Raw genomic sequence first — 22736 nt, 5'->3', positions numbered from 1 at the left:
TAAGCATGAGATTCAGTCACTCAATGGGACACTGGATCTCATCTCTTCCAACCGCCAATCACATTTTGATTTGTTTAAATTACTCCATTCTTCCCCGCATAAGAATATCTTCAGCTGATGAATTATTAATCCCATTTACTTTCAGAAGCAACAAATGAAGCGCATGTCATTAAGAACACTAAAACAAAAGCGAAGTCATCATAAAGGTTTTTTCCTTAACCTCATCATTTTCACGAGTCAAATGATTTTTTAGGACAGTAACTTAGGTCGATTTGAAAATTAAAATAAAAAATTTCTGATTTGTAAAAATAGGACACTAATTAATAAGTGTTGCACTCACATGATATTTCTCGGCCCATTATCAAATTTTTGGGCTTACCAGCACTGACCAAGCACATGACATCCTATCTGGAGCCATAAAAATGATGTGCTTGCCACATAACCAATCCCTCCATCTACTCATATCACTAATGAGATGATAACACCAACTTGATTAAGCCCATAAATTCGATAATGGGCCTAGAAATGTTCTGTGTGGGTGTATTGAAGTGTCCCACATTGGATTGGAGATAGTGGCATGAGCCACTTTATATGGTGAGGCAACCCTCTCCCTTACAAGGCCTTTTAAGGGAGGAATGAGCCCAATATCCATTTCTAACATGGTATCAGAGCCAACCCAATCCAATGATGGGCCCCCCCAATATCGTTGTCAACGGATGGCGTTTGGGATAAGTCCACGCTGCGCGTGCGGGGGGTGTATTGAAGTGTCCCACATTGGATTGGAGATAGTGGCATGAGCCACTTTATATGGTGAGGCAACCCTCTCCCTTACAAGGCCTTTTAAGGGAGGAATGGGCCCAATATCCATTTCTAACAGGGTGCAACACTTATTATTTAGTGTTCTATTTTTACAAGGTCAAAAATTTTTGTCCTAATTTCCAAATCGGCCTAAGTTATTATCCTAATAAACCCTCTGAGTCTCATTTTTACACTATCTACCCTTGTCTGTTGATTTTATTTGATGATCTGCGATGTCCCACGAAACCAATAACAAAATGAAGAATTTTTGCAGAAGATCTAACATATTGAAGATACATTTTCATAATACTACATTGCTTGTACTGGAAGAATACTAACAAGAATCTTAAAATTTCACCAACGAGCTCAACACAAAGCTACCCCAGAAATTTAGAAAGAACAAAAGAACAAAACCTTAAATTAATACTCCGTAAAGCGTTGATCTTGTTGGTGTATCATTTGAGCCCGTAGAGTGGAATGAGGTCTCGGCGCTGTTGGGGGAAGAGATGTTGAGGTGGCGGCTCTTGCGGCCGAGTCATATAGAAGGAGATAGAAATTGGTAGCCAATCAATTAAGCAAACAATAAGCACAAGAATATGAAAATGAAAGAATATGTCGGGATAAATCAAACCAAATCAATTATAAATCCATAATCTATTTAATCTCTAACCCTGAGGCAAAAGATTACGACTTCTAAACTAGCAAACTATGAATTCAAAGAAAAAAGAAATCATTCAACAAATAAAACTGTAGACCACTGATGACGGGCGGTCAAAAATCAACTTTTCGGCAAATTTTTTGTCAAATCACGGTCAAACCTAGCAAATACGCCTAGCTACGCGATTCCAAAACACGCTGGAGTCGCGTACCACACGGGCGCGCGTCTCGGCCGCATGTGTTTTTGAGCTTTGCGCAATGATAGTGTTTCAATCCGTCCTCCTTCATCATGCATCTTGATCCTTATTGAATCAAGCTCCACCGCTTTGCAGAAAATGGTTATTTCCCATTAAAAAGAGTCTACCATCAATGTCTTAATTTATAGGTAGTAAACCACTTCTCAGTTGCCTCGTTCATTGCTTTATACCCCTTGTATACAACTAGCCCTTGCACTTGCTCCTGGTTACCACTAGTAGCCATGCCATTAGTTGCAATCTTTCGAAGATCATCCGCTAGGAGTGACATCCTAGACTTCCTAGTCTCATCCATCCTTAGATTGTCGTCCACAAGCATCAATGTTTGTACAAGATTTTCATATGATTTTGGCAATGAAAGAAACAACATGAGTGTTTGATTTTCGTAGTCCACCTTCACAAATCACATCTATGGCCTCCAACTTTGACCTCACACATTACAATTGTTGCCTCACTATCAACCAAAAGAAAGCAACATCCCATTTTAAATGGTAGAGAATGATGGACGCTCAAGCTTCTAGATCTAACTCTTTCCAATCTTCATCTGACATTTTAGCTTCTTTACCTGCCAAAGCTTTGTGTAGTGCCCCAAAATATTTTTTTTTAGTACAAAAAATCCTCTTCTTTAATTTATTTCAATAATTAAATTTTAAGTCTTATAAATCGCGCCTAGATATTGCATGAGCACGAGCATTTAATTATAAGAAATTCAAAGCATTATTTATTTTACCTATTAGTATTATTTCTATAGTTATATTTTTAAATTTTTTTTTATATATTACATATTTTTTTTATAAAGTCCAAATAGCTATCTATTGAGAAAATCCAATTCTTTTAATTTATGAAGCCCATTTCTTGGGCCAGAAGAAAAATAGTATAAGGTTTTGCACACTTCCTTTATTTTATTTTCGTTCATAGTTACAGCTGCAAAATTTTACCCTAGTCAAGCTTTCCTTGTGAAGTCATGGGAAGAATAATTGATTGATACTATTTCTAAAAATAAACACTCAACCTCTTGTATAAATAGCAGCTCCTTTCACCTCATTTCTCACACTTAAAAATAAAAATCACCGAACTCTTCTCCTGAGTGAGGTAAACTCTCTATCTTGTGGCTTCTTTTCTAATATTTGTGTTGCGGTTCTTTCTCGTCAAAGAGAAGAACAGTATCTCATTTTTCCACTCAGCCATTTTCGAATAGGGCACACCATTTTCTTTATTCCCCAGCTTTGTGTAAGATTTTTCGTACATATAGTCTTGCAATGTTTCTTTTTTTATTTTTCTCCTAATCCTAACATGCTACTGCTGCATATATATATATATATATATATATATATATATATATATATATATATATATAATATGTAATGATTTCCTAGTTTATACTATAAACATGAGTGTCCTATATCTAACTTTTCATTTATTTTAAGCATAAATATTTATTAGGGAGTCTTCTACATACATATATATATATATATGTGTGTGTGTGTGTGGATACATATGTTTATTTTTAAGAGTTTGACTTTTCCTTTTTTTTGTAAGCGCATATATATATACACATGCTGATTTTTTTTAAATGTAATTAATTATAAGTAGTAGAAAAGAATTTTGTTTATATATATAAATATATATGTGCAATTTTTATTCAAGTATATATATATATATATATGTATATATATATATATATTCATGTGCATTCATTGATTTAAATGTATCTTAATTATGATTTCATAATTTATTTTTAGGCGAGGCGCGCAAGACTTAATCTTTAATTACTTTACACGTGTCAAAGAGAAGTAAAGGTGGGGTTATAATGTTGCATTTACCATTTATCCTTATTATACGTTTTACTCAATTTATATGTGTGAGAAGCAGGCAGAGCCTCCGGGCTATGAGACAGAAAGTTATAACCTACGGGTTATATGAGACAAAAAGTTATAACCTACGGGTTAAATGAGACAGAAAGTTATAACCTACGGGTTATATGAGACAGAAAGTTATAGCCTACGGGTTATATGAGACAGAAAGTTATAGCCTACGGGCTATATGAGACAGAAAGTTATAGCCTACAGGCTATATGAGACAGAAAGTTATATAGCCTTCGGGCTAAGAGACAGAAAGTTATTGCTTTCGGGCAATATGAAAGAGCAGACAGTTTTATTTGCACTTATATTTTGTTGTGATTCTTATAATATGGATAAATGCACCCCACTGAGTTTATTGTACCCACCCCAAAACAATATCTTTTTCAGGAGATGACTCGGGCGATGAGAGGCGGGGCGAGTGATGGTCAAGATAAAGGAAGAATAATGTTCTATTTTTCAATTGGAATAAAGCCTCAGTTTATGATGTTTATATACATTTTCTTTGAAATTGAGATTTTAGTTGTTTAAAATATTGGAATCTTATTATTTTTATTCAGAATACATTTTATTATTTAATAAGAAAAATTGGGGCGTCACAGTATGGTATCAGAGCAGTATATCATTTGCGCTTGAGCGCAGCCAAGACCTGACCCATAATCTCATGGATGCCAGCGGAGCCCAAAAGCCGAGCAAAATCGAGTTTAAGTTGCATGGCTCTCTCGAAAAGTTGGTGAACCACCGCATTTCCAAAATGATTGGCCATGCTTCTTTCAAATATTGCTCTCATCTGGAGTATGAAACTCTCAGGCTCCATGGTGCCACCAACCACAACGTTCCCAAATTCCATTTTCACAATTTCAAAACACCCATTTCTCTCAACCACCCTCCTCAGATCTTTCGCACAAGGATATACATTAGGAATGTTGAACAAGTCCACTTGTTCTTGCTCTATAAGTTCCTGCACACAACACAATACATGGACACATATAAATAAATAAATAAAAATCAAGGCCAAAAGTAGAACACCGCAACAAAATATTTCAGCAATGACATAGTAATTTTTAAATTGTGAAGCTTAAAAAGTTGTCGTTAAATAAAATTATGATATCATAACAAAAACATTTATGAGTATGTGTCAGGAAGAGAGAGACCGAGATTTTGTTATATTAGTAGATCAATGTTAGAAAAAAAAAAGTCCTTCCATTTTTCATTCTAATTTATGATAATATTATTTTAAAATAAAAATATGGAATAAAGGTGAATAAACTTTTCTTTTTTAATTTAAAAAAACATGGGATAAAAAATGTGAGGATCACTCTTATCTAATTCATATGCTTAGGGTAATTTGGGTACCTCTGTGACCATGTCCGCAAGGAGAGACTCCAAAAATCCAAAGTATAGGCTGTCGTAGTCTACAACTCCGTCGGGGACGCCGGGCACCACGATTATGATCATGCCGCCCGCCACAATCTCTTCAGCTCTTGCTCTCAAGAAATTCTCCATGTCTCGCTCGAACTGATCCGCATAGGCTTTCACCACCGCGTCAGAGGCGCCCGCATAGTGAATCCTACCAACGTTCCACGCCGGCGAGTCCTTGAGCAGCAGCTCCTCCGGCAGCTTCGACAGCCAGTGGATGGCGAACAAGCAATACGCCACGTGGACGGAGGAAGAAGGGAACAGCCGGCCGTGGAAAGAACCCGGCACGGCAGCGGCGAAGTAATTCCTTCCCTGGCCATGAGGAAGAGAGGCGAAGAGGGTGTTGAAGTCGTTGCCGATCTGGTCACTGAAAAACACTTGGAATTCGAGCTTGTCGGAATCCAAGCCTTGTTGATGGCATTTCTGTTTCAGTGTTTCGATTAAGGATTCCATGGCGTAGAATGTGTTGGGCCCCACCGAGCATCCTAAGTCGGCGACGGCGAATCTGGTACTGGTCGAACCACACACCAACTTTTCGACATCAAGATTCTTCATCAACGTCTCATTTATTGCGTCCTTCACAGCACTCACCCCATCTCTCTGTACATATATATACACCCTAAATAAATGTATTTAATCATGCATGCAATTTTGTCGACCATTAATTTATAATTCATAAATCACATGAAAATATTGATATGCATTTCGGCAGCGTCACAATAGAAATCAACAAACTCAATATTCTAAAATTTGATAGCTTCGATCATAGATGGAAGAATTTATTTGTCATGACACAAAATAAAAAGAAAAATAAGTGAATTAGGTTCAGAAGAATAGAAGACCTGCAAGATGGAATTCTTGGTGTAGCTATAGGTGCCATCCCGACCATTCATCGGAGATGATTGACTCATTTTCCTGCTTTTCTCATTTTCCATTCATTAGCTATATATGTTTTGTAAAGCTGTATATTAGTTATAGATTAAACCATTTTGATTGTATAAATAAAATAACGAGAACTGTGCGTCATCATCACTCAAAATTCAAATCGATCGGGTTTTCAATTTTATGTTTCTTTGTGTCAAGTAGTGAATGAGCTGGAGATTCCTATTCTCAATGAATTAACATAATTAATAATAACACAGTCAATCTTCTGATTCTATATATACAATATCGAGAAATGTGATTTAATATCAATCATCACTTAATCATTAATTTTTTCATAGTAATTTCAGGAAATTAAACGATAAATCAATATAGGAGTACTAGTATAATGGCTGAATCTGCTTGCCCAATGAATGGTGGTGACGGCACGTATAGCTACAGCAAGAACTCCACTTGGCAGGTGAAGTAGTTATTCCATTTAATTTCATTTTCAGTTCTTCAATTGATTGATTTACAAAATTATCCATTTTTCTTGAATTCTATGGTAAATTTCTTTTCCGTTTTATATCGCATGTCTGCAGAGATCTGGTGCAAGTGCTGTGAAGGATTTAATAAATGAGGCGTTGACGGAGAATCTTGAGATAGACAAGCTGTTATGTGGTTCGAAGAGATTCGCCGTCGCCGATTTAGGTTGTTCGGTGGGGCCCAACACATTCTACTCCATGGAATCCATCATCGAAGCCGTACAGCAAAAGTCGTCTCCTAAAAAACTCGAATTCCAAGTGTTGTTCAACGATCAGATCGGCAACGACTTCAACACCCTCTTCGCCTCTCTTCCTCAGGAAAGGAACTACTTTGCGGCGGCGGTGGCGGGTTCCTTCTACGGCAGATTGTTCCCTTCTTCCTCCATCCACATCGCCTATTCCTCGGCCGCACTCCACTGGTTGTCGAAGGTGCCGGAGGAAGGATCTCCGGCGTGGAACGCAGGTAAAATCCACTACAACGGCGCGTCCGACGCGGTGGTGAGGGCGTATGAAGAGCAGTTCGAGGAAGAGATGGAGATATTCTTGAGATGCAGAGCTGAGGAGATAGTGGCGGGAGGGATTATGGTGATTAACATGCCTGGTGTGCCTCACAGAGATGTTCCACATCGTGCTGCCGTCATGCTTAGTTTTATTGAGTCCATCCTCATCGACATGGTGAAAGAGGTATGTACATCTACTAGCTACTACCTTCATTTCTTATTTTAATTAATTTCTTCGCCTACTTCCACTTATATTGTTATAATTGTGTTGTGGCTGTGGGGTATAGGCTTGGAATAAATTAAGGCAAAGGGAAACATCGTTATAATTTTATATGGGTTGGCATATTGATGGTTTTCGACTAAAGTGGAGGCCAGTGTTAAGAATTCTCGTGTTAAAAACCGTAAAGAAAGATTTTAACTTTCCGGGTTAAATTGTAATAGGTACCCATTTTAAAAAATAAAATTTAAAAAATATACTATATCTTTTACAAAATATATAAATTTTTTAATTATTTAGGATTTTTTTTATGTCAAATACCTAGTGTATTTTGTACTGATCGAGTATATCAAACTTTAGTGTATTTTCAAAAAAGTTCTCGATCACTAATGCTCGACTTGCAATGGTGTATTGACTCAACTCTCAAAGATCGAGCATTAATATATTTATCATAAATAGACTATTGCTCCACATACTCTACATAAAAACTTTAAATTGATGTCTATCAAATTAATCTGTCCCTCTTAAACTAGTCTACATTGTTGGGTATCTTCGCCTAGCCAGGGTTACACCACTTGATTCCCGAACCTCCTGTCTTCCCCACTCGTGCTCAAGCACTAGATTCTTCGTCTTCTTCTTCTCCTCTGTAGGCCTTTGAATTCGCTGCTCTGGAGACTTGGCTTCGCTGCACAGGAGCCTTGATCTCTCTGCTCGGGCGAAGCGGCTTCTCTGGTAGCGGGGACTTGACTCCTCTGGCAGCGGGAGACTTCTCTGGCAGTTGGACTACTCTGCGCTGGACTCCTCTGGTGCGCGACTTCTCTGGCAGCGGGGAGTCCTCTGGCACACGACTCCTCTGACCTCGAGTCCGCTGGAGCTTGACTCCGCTGGACTTCGATCCCTCTGGCAGCGGGGAAGCGACTCCTCTGGCCCTTGATCCCGCTGGCCTCGTCCCGCTGGAGTAGATTCCTCTGGCGCCTCCTCTGTGATTCCTCTGACGCCTCCTCTGGCGGTTCCTCTGACCTCGGAGCTTCGATTCCTCTGCTCGGCCAGAGATGACTTCGCTGCACTGGAGTCTCGGTTCCTCTGCTCCTTCGATCCCGCTGCTTCTTCTCCTTCCCTCCTTCTTCAGATCCTAGTACCTGTAAAACACAGAGTAGAACCAGCAAGTAAAAGAGAACAACAAGGGAAAGTCAGAAGAAAAGAGAACAAGGAAAATTCAGAGGGAACTCAAGGGTGGGAAAATGTGTCCTCGGGACACTTTGGCTCAGATTTTCCCACAGTAGGCAAATGGCTCTTCCAGCAGCTCAATGATCACGGATCAAAGGGAACAGGAGAAACAGATCAGCACTCCAATCTCGATTGCACAACCATCAGCAGCAGGAATCCAATGGACATGATTCCGATGGCTTGCACACCCACAAAGTATCACCAACCAGGAAACCGATGGACAGGAATCCGATGATACGAGCTCTCAATCGAAGCGAAGTTCACACCCTTAGTCACCAATCAGGAAACCACGAACAGGAATCCGGCGACACTTTAGGAAGGAATAGCAGAGCCTTCCGATCAAACAGAGTGTGAAACTTCCTTACCATTGAGAGACATGCAGCAGGGATAAAAAGAAGTGGAGGTCATTGGGAAGGAAGGTGGAGCAATGAATTCGGAGGTGGGAATCGATGAGACGGGCGGCGGAACAGATGAAGCGGCGCAAATGGGATAGTGGGCTAGGTTTTGGGAAATGGGCCGAGTAACAGATTTGGGCTAGGGAATTAAAGATCATTGGGCCAACTCTCCACATTCCACCTTTGGCACAATGATCATTATGTCACCAGGGAAGAGCCTGCCTTTGAATTGAGCTTATCATCACAGCCATTTTTACTATCATCCTATCACAGAGACATGATAATAGTGGGTGAGAAAAATATTATGCATATTTAACTCAGTCTCAACACCAGAGACCAATCCAAGGGAAATCACCACATTCTCAAACCCAAAAGGTTATCATTGAAGACTCAACAGAACGCACACACATGCAGAGGAGAGAGACAGACACAGAACAGAGCAGAGCACACACATGCGAAGACAGAGAAGAACAGACACAAAGCAAAGCAGAACAGAAACACATAGCAGAGCAGGAAGGCCGATCAGAACAGAGCTCACGACAACAAACCAGAGCAGAGCACAGAGCTCAGACACACAAGGCACACACACACAGAGCAGAGAAAAACACAAAGCTCAGACTCAGAACACACGACACAACAGAGAACAAGAAAATAAAAGAGACAAGCAGCCACAGAGGCTAAACTTGCCTCTCACACAAGCACAGAGACACAAAAGGTCATCCAAACTCTTTCTTAGCCTTAAACAACCATTTGCATTCAACAATAGAGCAGTTATCCGGTCTTTCAACAAGAACCCAAGTTTTGTTATTATGCAGAGAGTTTATTTCAGAGTTTATAGCAGCAAGCAACTTATTAGGTTCAACATGCATATTGGATTGATGATCCACCTCAAAAGGAACAGTGGGGGTAAAAATAAACTCATACTTGTTTTGATCAATAACATTCAGTATCTCCACCTCACTTGGAGCATCAGACTGTGAGGATTCAGTCAAACATGGAAAGGTAAGTTCATTAAGCACCACATCCCTACTGATGCAAGTTTTAAACCCAGGGATAGACCTATCCCACAACCTATAGCAGTTGTTCATGATGACAAAGAGACTCAAACAGCTGCAAGCAGCAACAATCAAGACAACAACCTCAAACAACAGTCAACAAGCAACAACCCAGAACAGATCTCAACAAACACCAGAGATCACACAGCCAATCCAGATAAGCCCCTCTCTCCCTTATTTTCCAGGATACTCGCACGAGGAGACCCACAGGGGAATTCAGACGAACTGGACCAAAACAAGGAAGATCTCACTCGGCTTGGAATGCCAAGGGGTTTATCGAGATGTAGACCAACAAGCGGAAGCACAAAAGAAAACAGGATCGCAAGATACCAAGATCACAACAAGCAAATCATGCAAAACACAACAACAGCAACAACACCAACCCTAGACTCTAGGGGTTTCAGGGTGTAAGCCAATTTACCAGAGCCGAACTCTTCCGGGGGAAAGAGCTGGACTTACCCTTTCCTTGCTCGTCGGGAGCGAATCGGCGCAGCCAAGGGGCGGCGGGGTGGGTAAGATGTGTTCGGAGGGTGCCCTGGCTAGGTCACCGTGGCTTTGATACCACTGTTGGGTATCTTCGCCTAGCCAGGGTTACACCACTTGATTCCCGAACCTCATGTCTTCCCCACTCGTGCTCAAGCACTAGATTCTTCGTCTTCTTCTTCTCCTCTGTAGGCCTTTGAATTCGCTGCTCTGGAGACTTGGCTTCGCTGCACAGGAGCCTTGATCTCTCTGCTCGGGCGAAGCGACTTCTCTGGTAGCGGGGACTTGACTCCTCTGGCAGCGGGAGACTTCTCTGGCAGTTGGACTACTCTGCGCTGGACTCCTCTGGTGCGCGACTTCTCTGGCAGCGGGGAGTCCTCTGGCACACGACTCCTCTGACCTCGAGTCCGCTGGAGCTTGACTCCGCTGGACTTCGATCCCTCTGGCAGCGGGGAAGCGACTCCTCTGGCCCTTGATCCCACTGGCCTCGTCCCGCTGGAGTAGATTCCTCTGGCGCCTCCTCTGTGATTCCTCTGACGCCTCATCTGGCGGTTCCTCTGACCTCGGAGCTTCGATTCCTCTGCTCGGCCAGAGATGACTTCGCTGCACTGGAGTCTCGGTTCCTCTGCTCCTTCGATCCCGCTGCTTATTCTCCTTCCTTCCTTCTTCAGATCCTAGTACCTGTAAAACACAGAGTAGAACCAGCAAGTAAAAGAGAACAACAAGGGAAAGTCAGAAGAAAAGAGAACAAGGAAAATTCAGAGGGAACTCAAGGGTGGGAAAATGTGTCCTCGGGACACTTTGGCTCAGATTTTCCCACAGTAGGCAAATGGCTCTTCCAGCAGCTCAATGATCACGGCTCAAAGGGAACATGAGAAACAGATCAGCACTCCAATCTCGATTGCACAGCCATCAGCAGCAGGAATCCAATGGACATGATTCCGATGGCTTGCACACCCACAAAGTATCACCAACCAGGAAACCGATGGACAGGAATCCGATGATACAAGCTCTCAATCGAAGCGAAGTTCACACCCTCAGTCACCAATCAGGAAACCACGAACAGGAATCCGGCGACACTTTAGGAAGGAATAGCAGAGCCTTCCGATCAAACAGAGTGAAACTTCCTTACCATTGAGAGACATGCAGCAGGGATAAAAAGAAGTGGAGGTCATTGGGAAGGAGGGTGGAGCAATGAATTCGGAGGTGGGAATCGATGAGACGGGCGGCGGAACAGATGAAGCGGCGCAAATGGGATAGTAGGCTAGGTTTTGGGAAATGGGCCGAGTAACAGATTTGGGTTAGGGAATTAAAGATCATTGGGGCAACTCTCCACATACATAAAAACTGTAAAATGATGATTGAGCTTTTGAATTTCACAGTTGTTCTTTGGTGGTGTTAATTTCGTTGCTGGAAATCCGACAACTGAGTAATATGCCGATCACGCAAGAGTTAGTGGCAGAGTTAGAGGTCCAAATTAGTTCAAATTGCAATTCCAGATATTAGATGGCAAAATTGATATATAAAGACAATCGAAATTATGATTTTCAAAAGTCTCGATCAATTTTTAATTTCGATGTAGGATAAATGTCCAAAACATAACTTCAAATTCGTGCGAAAATATTTCAGGAGAGACGAATTTGGTATTAATTAAATGTATTGATATATAGTGCTAAGTTTAATGTTAAAGATTTAATTTGCAATTATCCCTTCAATAATTAATATTGGATGCGAATCTGTGCGCAGAGAGTTGTAGAGCAAGAGCAGGTGGACTCGTTCAACATTCCTATTATATTTCCTTGTATAGAGACAATGAGAAGAGTGGTAGAGAAAAATGGAAGTTTCGAAAATGTGAAAATGGAAATGGTGGATGGCAGGTAATAGACCTATGTCTGCTATGGAAGATGTATCGTCTCCAAAGGAAGATGAATCGTCTGAATAGTTAGAAGTTGTAAAGTCAGGGCCAATTAGATTTCTTTTATTTTCTCCATTTTATTATTTGTAATTATCTTTATCTATATATATGAGAACACGACTCACTATCTTCAAGAGGTGAGTTTCATAAAACTCTCACATGGTATCAGCCTAAGACACAAAACCCTACCTCCTTTCTTGCAGCCGCCTCCCTTATCTTCTTCAATGGCCGGTGAATCTTCCTCTGCTCTTCTCCCTTTTTCTACTCTAGTCCACATGCTCACCGTGAAGCTATCCTCCTCCAATTATCTATTATGGCGGAATCAAGTTCTTCCCTTATTAACTTGCCAAGACTTACTTGGCCTCGTTGATGGCTCTCGCCCCCCACCTCCTTCACAGATTGAGGAAGATGGGAAACTCATTCCCAATCCAGAGTTCTCTTCATGGCGCATAGATGACCAGCGCCTGCAAAGTCTTCTCCAGTCCTCGCTCACTGAGGAGGCTATGGCTGCTGTTGTTGGATGTCAATCTTCTCGTGAAGTTTGGCTCTCTCTTGAATCCGCATTTCGCAATTCTTCCAAATCGCGGGAGCTCGCTATCTTGGATGAATTACAACTCTCCAAACGTGGCTCGCGATCTGTTCGTGAGTATGCTTGTATGTTCAAATCGTTGTGTGACCAGTTGGCTGCCATCGGTCGTCCCGTTGATGAGTTAAATAAAACTCATTGGTTTCTTCGTGGTTTGGGACCGTCCTTTTCTCATTTTTCTGCTGCTCAGATGGCTCTCACTCCCTTGCCAACGTTTACTGACATTGTCGCTCGTGCGGAAAGTTTTATACTCTTTCAAGAGTCTCTCAATACCACCTCTCCACCAGCAGCTGCCTTCGTCTCTCACCTGCAGCACCGTGGTGGTGGCATCTCTCATCGAGGTGGTGGCAACTCTCATCGTGGTGGTGGTAACCACCGCTATTCCTCTAACTCTGGTCGCGGCAAGCATTCTGGTCGTGGAGGAAGTAATCGGCGTCCTCCACGTTGCCAAATTTGCAGAACTGAGGGTCATTATGCCGATAAATGTCCGGAACGTTTTGTTCAAAATTCATCGAATGCATCTGCAAATCTGGCTGAAGCTTTCAATGCTGGATGCTCTCTCTCTCCAACATCCACTTCAGATTGGTATCTCGACACGGGCGCATCTGCTCATATGACTCCTACCGCTTCATCCTTGAGTACTTCTAATTCTTATTCTGGCCCCGACACTGTTGTTGTTGGTAACGGAGATTCTCTGCCTATTTCACATATTGGTACTTGCTCAGTTTCTGATAAGTTGAACTTATCTGATGTCTTAGTCGTGCCCCGTTTAACTAAAAATTTGCTCTCTATTAGCAAATTAACATCTGATTACCCTGTTTCTGTGGAATTCACCGATTCTTCTTTTGTCATTCAGCATCGTCGCACAAAGGAAATGCTGGGGCGAGGTCGCACTAAAAATGGCCTTTATGTGTTGGAGTCTGGGCACTCTGCTTTAGCTGCTGCCGTTCTACAGTCGAAACGACCACACGCTTCTTTTGAGTTATGGCACTCTAGACTAGGGCATGTTGCATTTGATGTTATCTCTTCTTTGACTAAGTCTGGACATTTGAATGTTACTTCTTTGTTGCCTAAACCCAATGTGTGTCCTTCATGTCAAATTGCTAAAAGCAAACGTTTGCCCTTTTATGTTAATGAGAAACGTGTTTCTCATGTGTTGGACTTAATCCATTGTGACTTGTGGGGCCCTGCACCAGTTTGCTCTGTTTCTGGGTTCTCTTATTATGTTGTGTTTATTGATGATTTTTCTCGGTTTACTTGGTTTTATCCCTTGCGCCTCAAGTCTGATTTTTATGCCACTCTGTTGCAATTCAAAACTTTTGTTCAGACTCAATTTAACAGGCGCATTAAGATATTTCAAAGTGATGGTGGCACAGAATTTACCAGTACCCGAGTTCAACAATTTTTTCAAGAAAATGGCATTATTCACCGCATGTCTTGTCCGTACACGCCTTCTCAAAATGGTCGTGCCGAACGTAAGCGCCGACATATTACAATAACTGGTCTTGCGATGCTATTTCACTCTCAGGTTCCAACTATTTATTGGGTTGAGGCATTCTGTGCAGCTGTTTATACCATTAATCGCCTACCATCTTCAGTTTTGCAGGATAAATCACCTTTTGAGGTGTTATTTTCTACGCCACCCAATTATGATAATTTCCATCCTTTTGGTTGTTGGGTTTACCCATACTTACGTGATTATGCTAAAAACAAGTTTTCTCCCAGAAGTGCACCTTGTATTTTTCTTGGTTACAGTAGCAGTCACAAGGGGTTTTTGTGTTTCGATCCTACTATTTCTCGAACCTATATCTCTCGCCATGCAAAATTTGATGAATGTTGTTTTCCATTTTCTGGCCAATTATCTCATGATGCTCTTAATGATCTGCGCATTTCAGAATTTTTGGAACCTGTAGCATTGATTCCCTCTACCTCAAATATGCAGCCTACTTCTCGTGCTCTCTCTCCAGCTCTGTTGCTCATGCCGTGTTCACTATGTGAACCGCCTTTATCAACTCCATCAAATCAAATCTTGACTTCCCCGAGCTCGTCCTCTGTGCCATCTTCAACACTGACGTCATCTAGCTCAAGCTCAGCACCACCTCCCTCGTCACCTCCTGTAGCCGCTTCATCGCATCCAATGGTCACTCGTGCTAGGGCTGGTATTTCCAAACCACGACACGAGGCGGGTTTTCATTATCCAGGCCTTATTGCTGCTCTTCTTCGCTCAAAGGAGCCCAAAAGCTACAAATCTGCACTCAAATCCCATCACTGGAAACGTGCTATGGATGAAGAGATTATGGCTCTTCTAAAAAATTGCACTTGGGATCTTGTTCCTCGCCCTCTTGGTATTAATGTGATCGGCTCTAAATGGATTTTTCGCACCAAGTATCTCTCTAATGGATCCATTGATCGCTACAAAGCTCGTTTAGTTGCGCAAGGCTACTCTCAACTGCTGGGGTTTGACTATTCTCAGACTTTCAGTCCAGTTGTTAAGGCATCTACCGTTCGTATTGTTCTTGCCATTGCCATCATGAAAAATTGGCCACTTCACCAATTGGACGTAAAAAATGCTTTCCTCAATGGCGTGCTTTCCAAACCTGTATACATGGTTCAACCACCTGGCTATACTGACCCACGATTCCCAAATCATGTATGTCGTTTGAAGAAGGCGTTATATGGCCTTAAGCAAGCCCCCCGTGCTTGGTTTCAGCGGTTTAACACTTTTCTTATTGATCTTGGTTTTCAATGGAGTCGCGCTGACACTTCTCTTTTTACATTTACTCGTGGATCCTCAATTCTTTATCTCTTGGTTTACGTTGATGATATTATCCTTACAGGAAACAATGATTCTCTCATAAAATCATTCATTTCTCGAATTAATAAGGAATTTGCAATCAAGGATCTTGGCCGCTTAAGCTATTTTCTTGGCTCGGAAGTTACTTATACTAATCATGGCCTGTTTCTCAGTCAATCCAAATATGCCGCTGATGTTCTTGCCCGAGCTGGATTGGTTGATTCTAAGCCCGTTTCCACTCCATTAGCTGCTGCTCAGCATCTCGTTAATGATGGATCTCCATTTCATGATCCTAAGTTATATCGCTCCTTGGTTGGCGCTCTTCAATATCTCACAATTACTCGTCCAGACCTTTCGTATGCGGTGAATCAAGTCAGCCAATTTCTTCAGCAGCCCACAGTCGATCATTTTCAAGCGGTTAAACGACTTCTCCGTTATGTCAAGGGAACTCAGCATTTTGGTCTCTCGTTTGAACGCAGCACAAATTCGGCTTTGGTCGGCTACTCGGATGCGGATTGGGCACGTTGCACAGACACACGTCGTTCGACCTATGGGTATTCTATTTTCCTTGGCTCCAATCTTATTTCTTGGAGTGCCAAAAAGCAACCGACGGTTGCCCGCTCGAGCTGCGAATCTGAATATCGAGCTATGGCAAATGCTGCTTCTGAGCTTATGTGGGTTACACACTTACTTCGGGAATTGCATGCTTTACCCCCAGATCGACCTCTTCTATTGTGTGATAATCGAAGTGCACTCTTTTTGAGCCAGAATCCTATTGCCCACAAACGTGCGAAGCATATCGACATCGACTACCACTTCATTCGTGAGTTGGTATCCTCTGGAAAACTTGAAACTCAATTTGTTCCCTCAAATCTTCAGCTTGCAGATATTTTCACAAAGAGTTTAGCTCGTCCACTCTTTGAATTTTTTCGTTCCAAGCTTCGCCTTTGTCCTAACCCAACGTCTCGCTTGCGGGGGGATAATAGACCTATGTCTGCTATGGAAGATGTATCGTCTCCAAAGGAAGATGAATCGTCTGAATAGTTAGAAGTTGTAAAGTCAGGGCCAATTAGATTTCTTTTATTTTCTCCATTTTATTATTTGTAATTATCTTTATCTATATATATGAGAACACGATTCACTATCTTCAAGAGGTGAGTTTCATAAAACTCTCACAGCAGGGCCCATGCGGAGGCTGAGAGTGTAGTTATGCACCTTAGAGCAGCAATGGAAAGGACTATCGCCAATCACTTTGGAAATGAGATTATGGAACAACTATTCGCGAGAGCCATGCAACGCAAGCTTCACTTCACTCAAATCTTGGGAGGGACATCATCTCCAGCTAGTATCTTTGTTGTGCTCAAGCGCAAATAATATTTCCTACAAATGCTCGCACACTACTCCATCTTCTATTTCAAGTAGTGTTTTGTTTTTCAATGGATATGTCTCACATTTGATGACATCATTTATATTAGAATGTTATAAACTAGAGATGAGGAGAAGAAAAGAGTATGGAGCAGGGGCGGATATCATTAGAGGGGGAGGCTAAATTTGTTGAATTATGGCGTCTGAAAATATTTGTATGGAGGTTTGAGGGCAGGAGACTCCAAAGCAATTTTTTTTTAGCATTCTCTACTATTCATTTTTATGTATTTCTTTAACAATCACTTAATATAAAAAATAGTTGTTCGTAATTCATTTAACTCAACATCAAGTACATTGAAAGCATTTATAGACATGCTATATGCTTTTTTTTTTCATTTAAAAAAAATGTTTCATCTTCTAAATAAATAAACTAATTTTCATTATTAATAGTTTGTAATTACTTTAACTTGAGGATTAACCTAATTTCAACATTAAAAATTAACTAAGAAAGAAAAATAGGATAAAAATAACATAAATTTTACAAATCAATGTAAAATGTTAAGCAATTAGCATGGATACTATATATAGTTATTAAAACAATGTATTAGCCACACACACACATATATATATAATAAGATATTTAGAAAAAACTCAAAAATTGGGAGATCCGCCACTTGTGTGGAGAGAATAAATTTGCAGGAGTGTATTATTGTGAGGACTAATGGTGCCTCCAACAAGAACTAGAATTCTAGCTTCTAAAATGTCTCATCAGCTTTCAATATAGTTTTCGAGATTAGATAAATTATCAACATATATTAGCCACCAATATATCAAATTTCAATATCATTTATAACATAAATCAATGTCATGTTTGCGTTATGCCCTACCTGCACCATATATATGCATATTTAAAGAGTTTTTATTACTTTTAAAGAGGTTTTTATTACTTTTACGCACATTTAATTTCTCCAAGCTGGACTCTATTTCTTATCGAATTATTTCTTTATAATTTATGTGTAGTGGTATTTGGTATGCTTTCTTGTAAACAAAAGAATTTATTATGGGATTATTATTACAAATTACAATGACAAATCAAGTGATAAACTATTTTAATGACAGCTGTGTAGCCCTCCAACCGTGACATTATATCTTCTTCGATTCACGCGCGCGAAGCGGATAGCCCTCCAACCTTGACATTATTATTATTCAATTCATTCATGCGGTTAAATAAGGATATATAAATATTACTACTATATAAGACAAGAGATAAACTAATTAATGAGAGAACGTCGGCATTATGATGTTGTATTGTATCACCAATAATCCAAAAATATCGATTGAGATTCTCTGTTTCACTATTGTATCGTACCAGGCCCATTTTATTATTAATTCACCATTTTATAATTAGTTGGACAAAAAAATATTATTGTATAATAAATCATGATTAATATCTATCACTAAAATTAAAATTTGGACAGGATTACATACTCTACCTATGAATTATTAACCCTATAATAATCATTTAATAATTCAAACATTTTTGAAATAAATAAAAAATAATTTAAAATTCTAACTAAATTAGTGAACTCTAGTCGATTTTTAATAAGATCGTGTCATAACATAATACATTAATTGAAGAACTGTTTATTTTATTAAAAACTATAAAAAGTTAAAATAAAACACGACCAAAAAATGAGATTAAGAAACTAGTGTTTAATGTTTTAAATGTGGTAGGTAATAAAGTGCAAAAAAATTATTAGAGTTGTATTGTGTGAAAAAGTATAGTAGGTAATAAAGTGAAAAAGTTAATAGAATTTTCATATAAGGAAATTTATCAAATTAGTTGAAACGGCTCAAAACGAAATACAAATCAAGTTAGTTGGGACAAAGTGAGTAATTTTTCACCGCCAATTTGTTGATATTTTTCAATTACAACATCAATTAATGACAATTATTTTAGAAGTTAAATAGATAAGAGTTGATGGCAATTATATATCAAACGTCCAATTGATGGCAATTTTTGTTGGTATTTTTCGCTAGAATTTGACATAAAATTATATATACATGTGTTGGTTATTGCGAAAATCGCAATTTAAAATGAGAATTGAGAATATTGCACTTACGTCTAGACTTACTGCATTTCAAAAAAATAAAAATTAAAAAAAATCGCTCTTTTTAGAATTCGAACTTAAGCGGTGCATTTATCCATCAAGATGATGCATTCACTGATATTTTCATGATCCAAAAATTAAGAATGATTTTTCGTTCTCATTTGTACATATATATATATATATATATATATATATATATATATAATATTTATTTTTATTTATTGAAAATGTCACCTAATTTTATGATTGTCGTGGGAGCTAGGGAGAGTGTTATTATAGAATAGAACGCCAGTGCTTTAAACGTGGAGGTTAAACTCTTTACCATGCAACAGAATCAAATTATAATACTCCCTCCGTCCCACCATTTTAGTCCCCTCCCATTTTTCACACATATTAAGAAAATGCATTTAATTTTTATATTTTTATTTTTTATACCCTTATTTATTATTTTCACACGTCCTTTTCACATTTAAGTGAAGCATTAATTAAGGTTAATTTAGTAAAAATAATATTTTTATATAGTATTAATTAGAAAAGTGGACTATCTTTTTGGGACATCTCAAAATGGAATAAAGGACTAAAATGGTGGGACAGAGGGAGTATATTATTTAGAGATCGTAATCAAATGATAGTATATTTTTTTAGAGATCAGAATCAAATCATCATATTGCCACCTTTTTGATTTTATAAATAGAATATCGAGAAATGAGATTTGTACAACTTGAGGTTCATCATCACTCAAATTAAAGGGGTTTTCATTTTCTTTCTTTTTTTGTCATACAGATACAGAGGATTAATAATGGGTGAATCTTGTCCAATGAATGGCGGTGACGGTACATATAGCTACGCCAAGAACTCCACTGGGCAGGTAGCTCTTCTATTATTCTGAATTAGTTATTACAACAGAAAATTAATCCATTGTCTTTGTAATTTTTGATTCATTAGCTATATGATATCTACAGAGAGATGTGGCACGTGCTGTGGAGGATGCAATAAAGGAGGCAGTGATGGATAATCTTGATTTAGACAAGTTGCTGTGTGGTTCGACCAGATTCGCCGTCGCCGACTTAGGATGTTCGGTGGGGCCCAACACATTCTACTCCATGGAATCCATCATCAAAACCGTGCAACAGAAGTCGTCCACTAACAACCTCGAATTCCAAGTGTTGTTCAATGATCAGATCGGCAACGACTTCAACACCCTCTTCGCCTCTCTTCCTCAAGGGAGGAGCTACTTTGCGGCGGCGGTGGCGGGCTCTTTCCACGGCAGATTATTCCCTTCTTCTTCCATCCACATCGCATATTCCTCTGTCGCGATGCATTGGCTGTCCAAGTTGCCGGAGGGGGTGGCGGTGAAAGGCTCTCCGGCGTGGAATGCCGGAAAAATCCACTACATGGGCGCCTCCGACGCGGTGGTGAAAGCTTATGCAGATCGATTCGAGGAAGATATGGAGATATTCTTGAGAGCTAGAGCTCAAGAGATTGTAGCGGGAGGAATGGTAGTGACTCTTCTTCCCGGTGTACCTAATCCAGATATTCAGCACTATGCCGCCGTAGCGCTTAACTTTTTGGAGTCCATCCTCATCGACATGGTGAAAGAGGTATTTTTAACTATCATAAAGATGAGCATCTTTACTCTTTATACCATTTAAGGCAATTATTATGATGTGCAGGGAGTTTTAGCGCAAGAGGAAATGGAGTCGTTCAATGTTCCTAGTTTTTTTACTTGTATAGATGATATGAGGAGAGTGGTTGAGAAAAATGGAAGTTTCGAAATAGTGAAGATGGAAATGGTGGATTTAGCGATCAATGCGGATGCTGAGACGCTAGTAAGGCACCTTAGAGCATCAACGGAAGGAACAATGGTGAAGCACTTTGGGAAAGAGATAGTGGAGCAAGTTTTCGAGAGGGCTATGCAACAAAAGCTCCACTTCACTCGCATCTTGGATTCAATGGGGGACAAAGTGTTTGCTGGTATGCTCTTTGCAGTGCTCAACCGCAAATGACTCTACCAATCCATCTTCTGTTGCACTAGTTATCGTTCGCATTTGATGTGTCTGTCACTCGAGATCTGTAGTTAGTTAGCAGAATATGTTAGACGCTGTCGTTTCTGTTTGTTATGTTAAGGTAAACGTGTTTTTTCCTTTAACATATTATCATTCATCCTTCCTTTTAGTTGTGTAAAAGGCACGTCACATGTATGTTGTGAGTGTGTCGAATCATCAAATGTGACACTGCAATAAAACAATGGTAATTAAATTGGTTTTTATATACACTAATCACTTTTAAAAAAAAAATTAGCAGCATTAAATAAAGAAATTTAAAAGCAGCGCAACAAGAGACTCGAACCCAAGACCTTTGACCTTAGATATTAATCTCTTATGACTTGGCCAACACACGCACATATCTACACTAATCACTTATTTCGTACTGAGTGGCGCTTATAGAAATCGATTAAAATTGGTGTTGTAGATATGTAAGACATCGGTTTTAAACTAATTTCTATGAGCACTTTTTTTAGCAGTGTGTTTTATGCTAATAGACACCACTTTTTTTCCTTTAACCATGAAAGCTACTGCTCCGCGGCCCCCGCCCATCGACTCCCCATATAAGAATCTTTTATGCTCCTGGTACTCTTCCTGTGCTGAAATTCAAGTGATAAAGGTAAAATTGAGAGTAACAAACATGGACATCAAAACCAAACTAACTCATGTTCGGCTGCAATCACTCAACTCCAAATATTCGAAACTAGGGGTGTAAATTCGGGTACTTGCAGGCTAAGTTACCCTGACACGGGTACGGGTATCGAACTCGGGTGCGGATCCGAGAGTCCGATACTTAATTTTTGAAAATTTTAGATACGGGGACACCGTCCTAACTTTGGACACGGGTACGGGGATACGGGATACAACAAATAGAAATATATATATTATAAATTGTAAAGTGCATTTATAGTGAAAGATAATGATTTCGAAAGCATATATATATATATATATATTTACAAGTGAGGATAAGTGAAAAGTCTAAAATTAATAAGTTAGTAACTCCAAATTTAATAGTAGAAAATAAAAAGTCTTATAAATTTAAAACTCCTAATTGGTGAATAGTGCGGCTGAATATTGCGGCTGTTAGTATTGTGGCTGTTACTACATAGCAGCTACTACTTTAATTAAGTTAGTGAAGTCAAACAGTCAAAAGTTGGGGCTATAAATGCAAATTGTGGCTGTTAAAAAACTGCAAGAAACCTAATGCCCAAAGTCCCGTGTCCGAAATGCAAGTTACGAGTCGGACAAGGATTGGTGGACGTCGCCAACCACCAAATAATTCCTGCGGAATTACCAAAATGAATTAGTACAATGGTAAGCAGGGTCGATCCCACAGAGAGCAGTTAAAAATCATTCAAATCCCTAAATCTATAAAATCGGTGATGCCACCACGCCTTAATTTTAAGAAGAATTAATTAAACCTAAGAATGCAAAATTAATCAAATAAAAGACTCTAGAAAAATATCAATAGAAAGGTAATTCGGCTCAAATAAATCCACACTAATTCAAAGCTCTGATCATCGACGCAAAGATTAATTAATCCCTATCAACCAACCAGTTATAGGATACCGTGAATCGCAACGGACGTATCCCAATTCCTACTTACTGTGTCGATAAACAGCTGGAGACGCCAGACCTGCTTATTTCCCT

At 39.7% G+C, this 22736-nt stretch overlaps 3 protein-coding genes across 3 annotated transcripts; 2 read left to right on the top strand and 1 right to left on the bottom strand.

The window, feature by feature from the left end:
* Positions 1-4086: 4086 nt before the first annotated feature.
* Positions 4087-5898, bottom strand: LOC130985774 (loganic acid O-methyltransferase-like). Its single transcript, XM_057908900.1, has 3 exons — positions 5830-5898; positions 4925-5587; positions 4087-4529 (listed from the first exon to the last, which is right to left on the bottom strand). Exons 1-3 carry the CDS (start codon positions 5896-5898, stop codon positions 4191-4193), a joined length of 1071 nt encoding a protein of 356 aa, XP_057764883.1. The 3' UTR covers positions 4087-4190.
* Positions 5899-6045: 147 nt separating this feature from the next.
* Positions 6046-17268, top strand: LOC130985753 (loganic acid O-methyltransferase-like). Its single transcript, XM_057908868.1, has 4 exons — positions 6046-6329; positions 6451-7077; positions 12017-12147; positions 16747-17268. Exons 1-4 carry the CDS (start codon positions 6258-6260, stop codon positions 16937-16939), a joined length of 1023 nt encoding a protein of 340 aa, XP_057764851.1. The 5' UTR covers positions 6046-6257; the 3' UTR covers positions 16940-17268.
* A 2480-nt stretch (positions 17269-19748) lies between these two features.
* LOC130985744 (loganic acid O-methyltransferase-like) lies at positions 19749-21062 on the top strand. The gene is made up of 3 exons (XM_057908855.1): positions 19749-19909; positions 20004-20642; positions 20715-21062. The coding sequence occupies exons 1-3, from the start codon at positions 19841-19843 to the stop codon at positions 21045-21047; spliced, it is 1041 nt and encodes a 346-aa protein (XP_057764838.1). The 5' UTR covers positions 19749-19840; the 3' UTR covers positions 21048-21062.
* Positions 21063-22736: the final 1674 nt, after the last annotated feature.

The sequence above is a fragment of the Salvia miltiorrhiza genome, chromosome 1 (genome assembly GCF_028751815.1).
Source record: "Salvia miltiorrhiza cultivar Shanhuang (shh) chromosome 1, IMPLAD_Smil_shh, whole genome shotgun sequence".
NCBI lineage: Eukaryota > Viridiplantae > Streptophyta > Magnoliopsida > Lamiales > Lamiaceae > Salvia > Salvia miltiorrhiza.
This window is presented reverse-complemented; position numbering and strand designations above follow the sequence as displayed.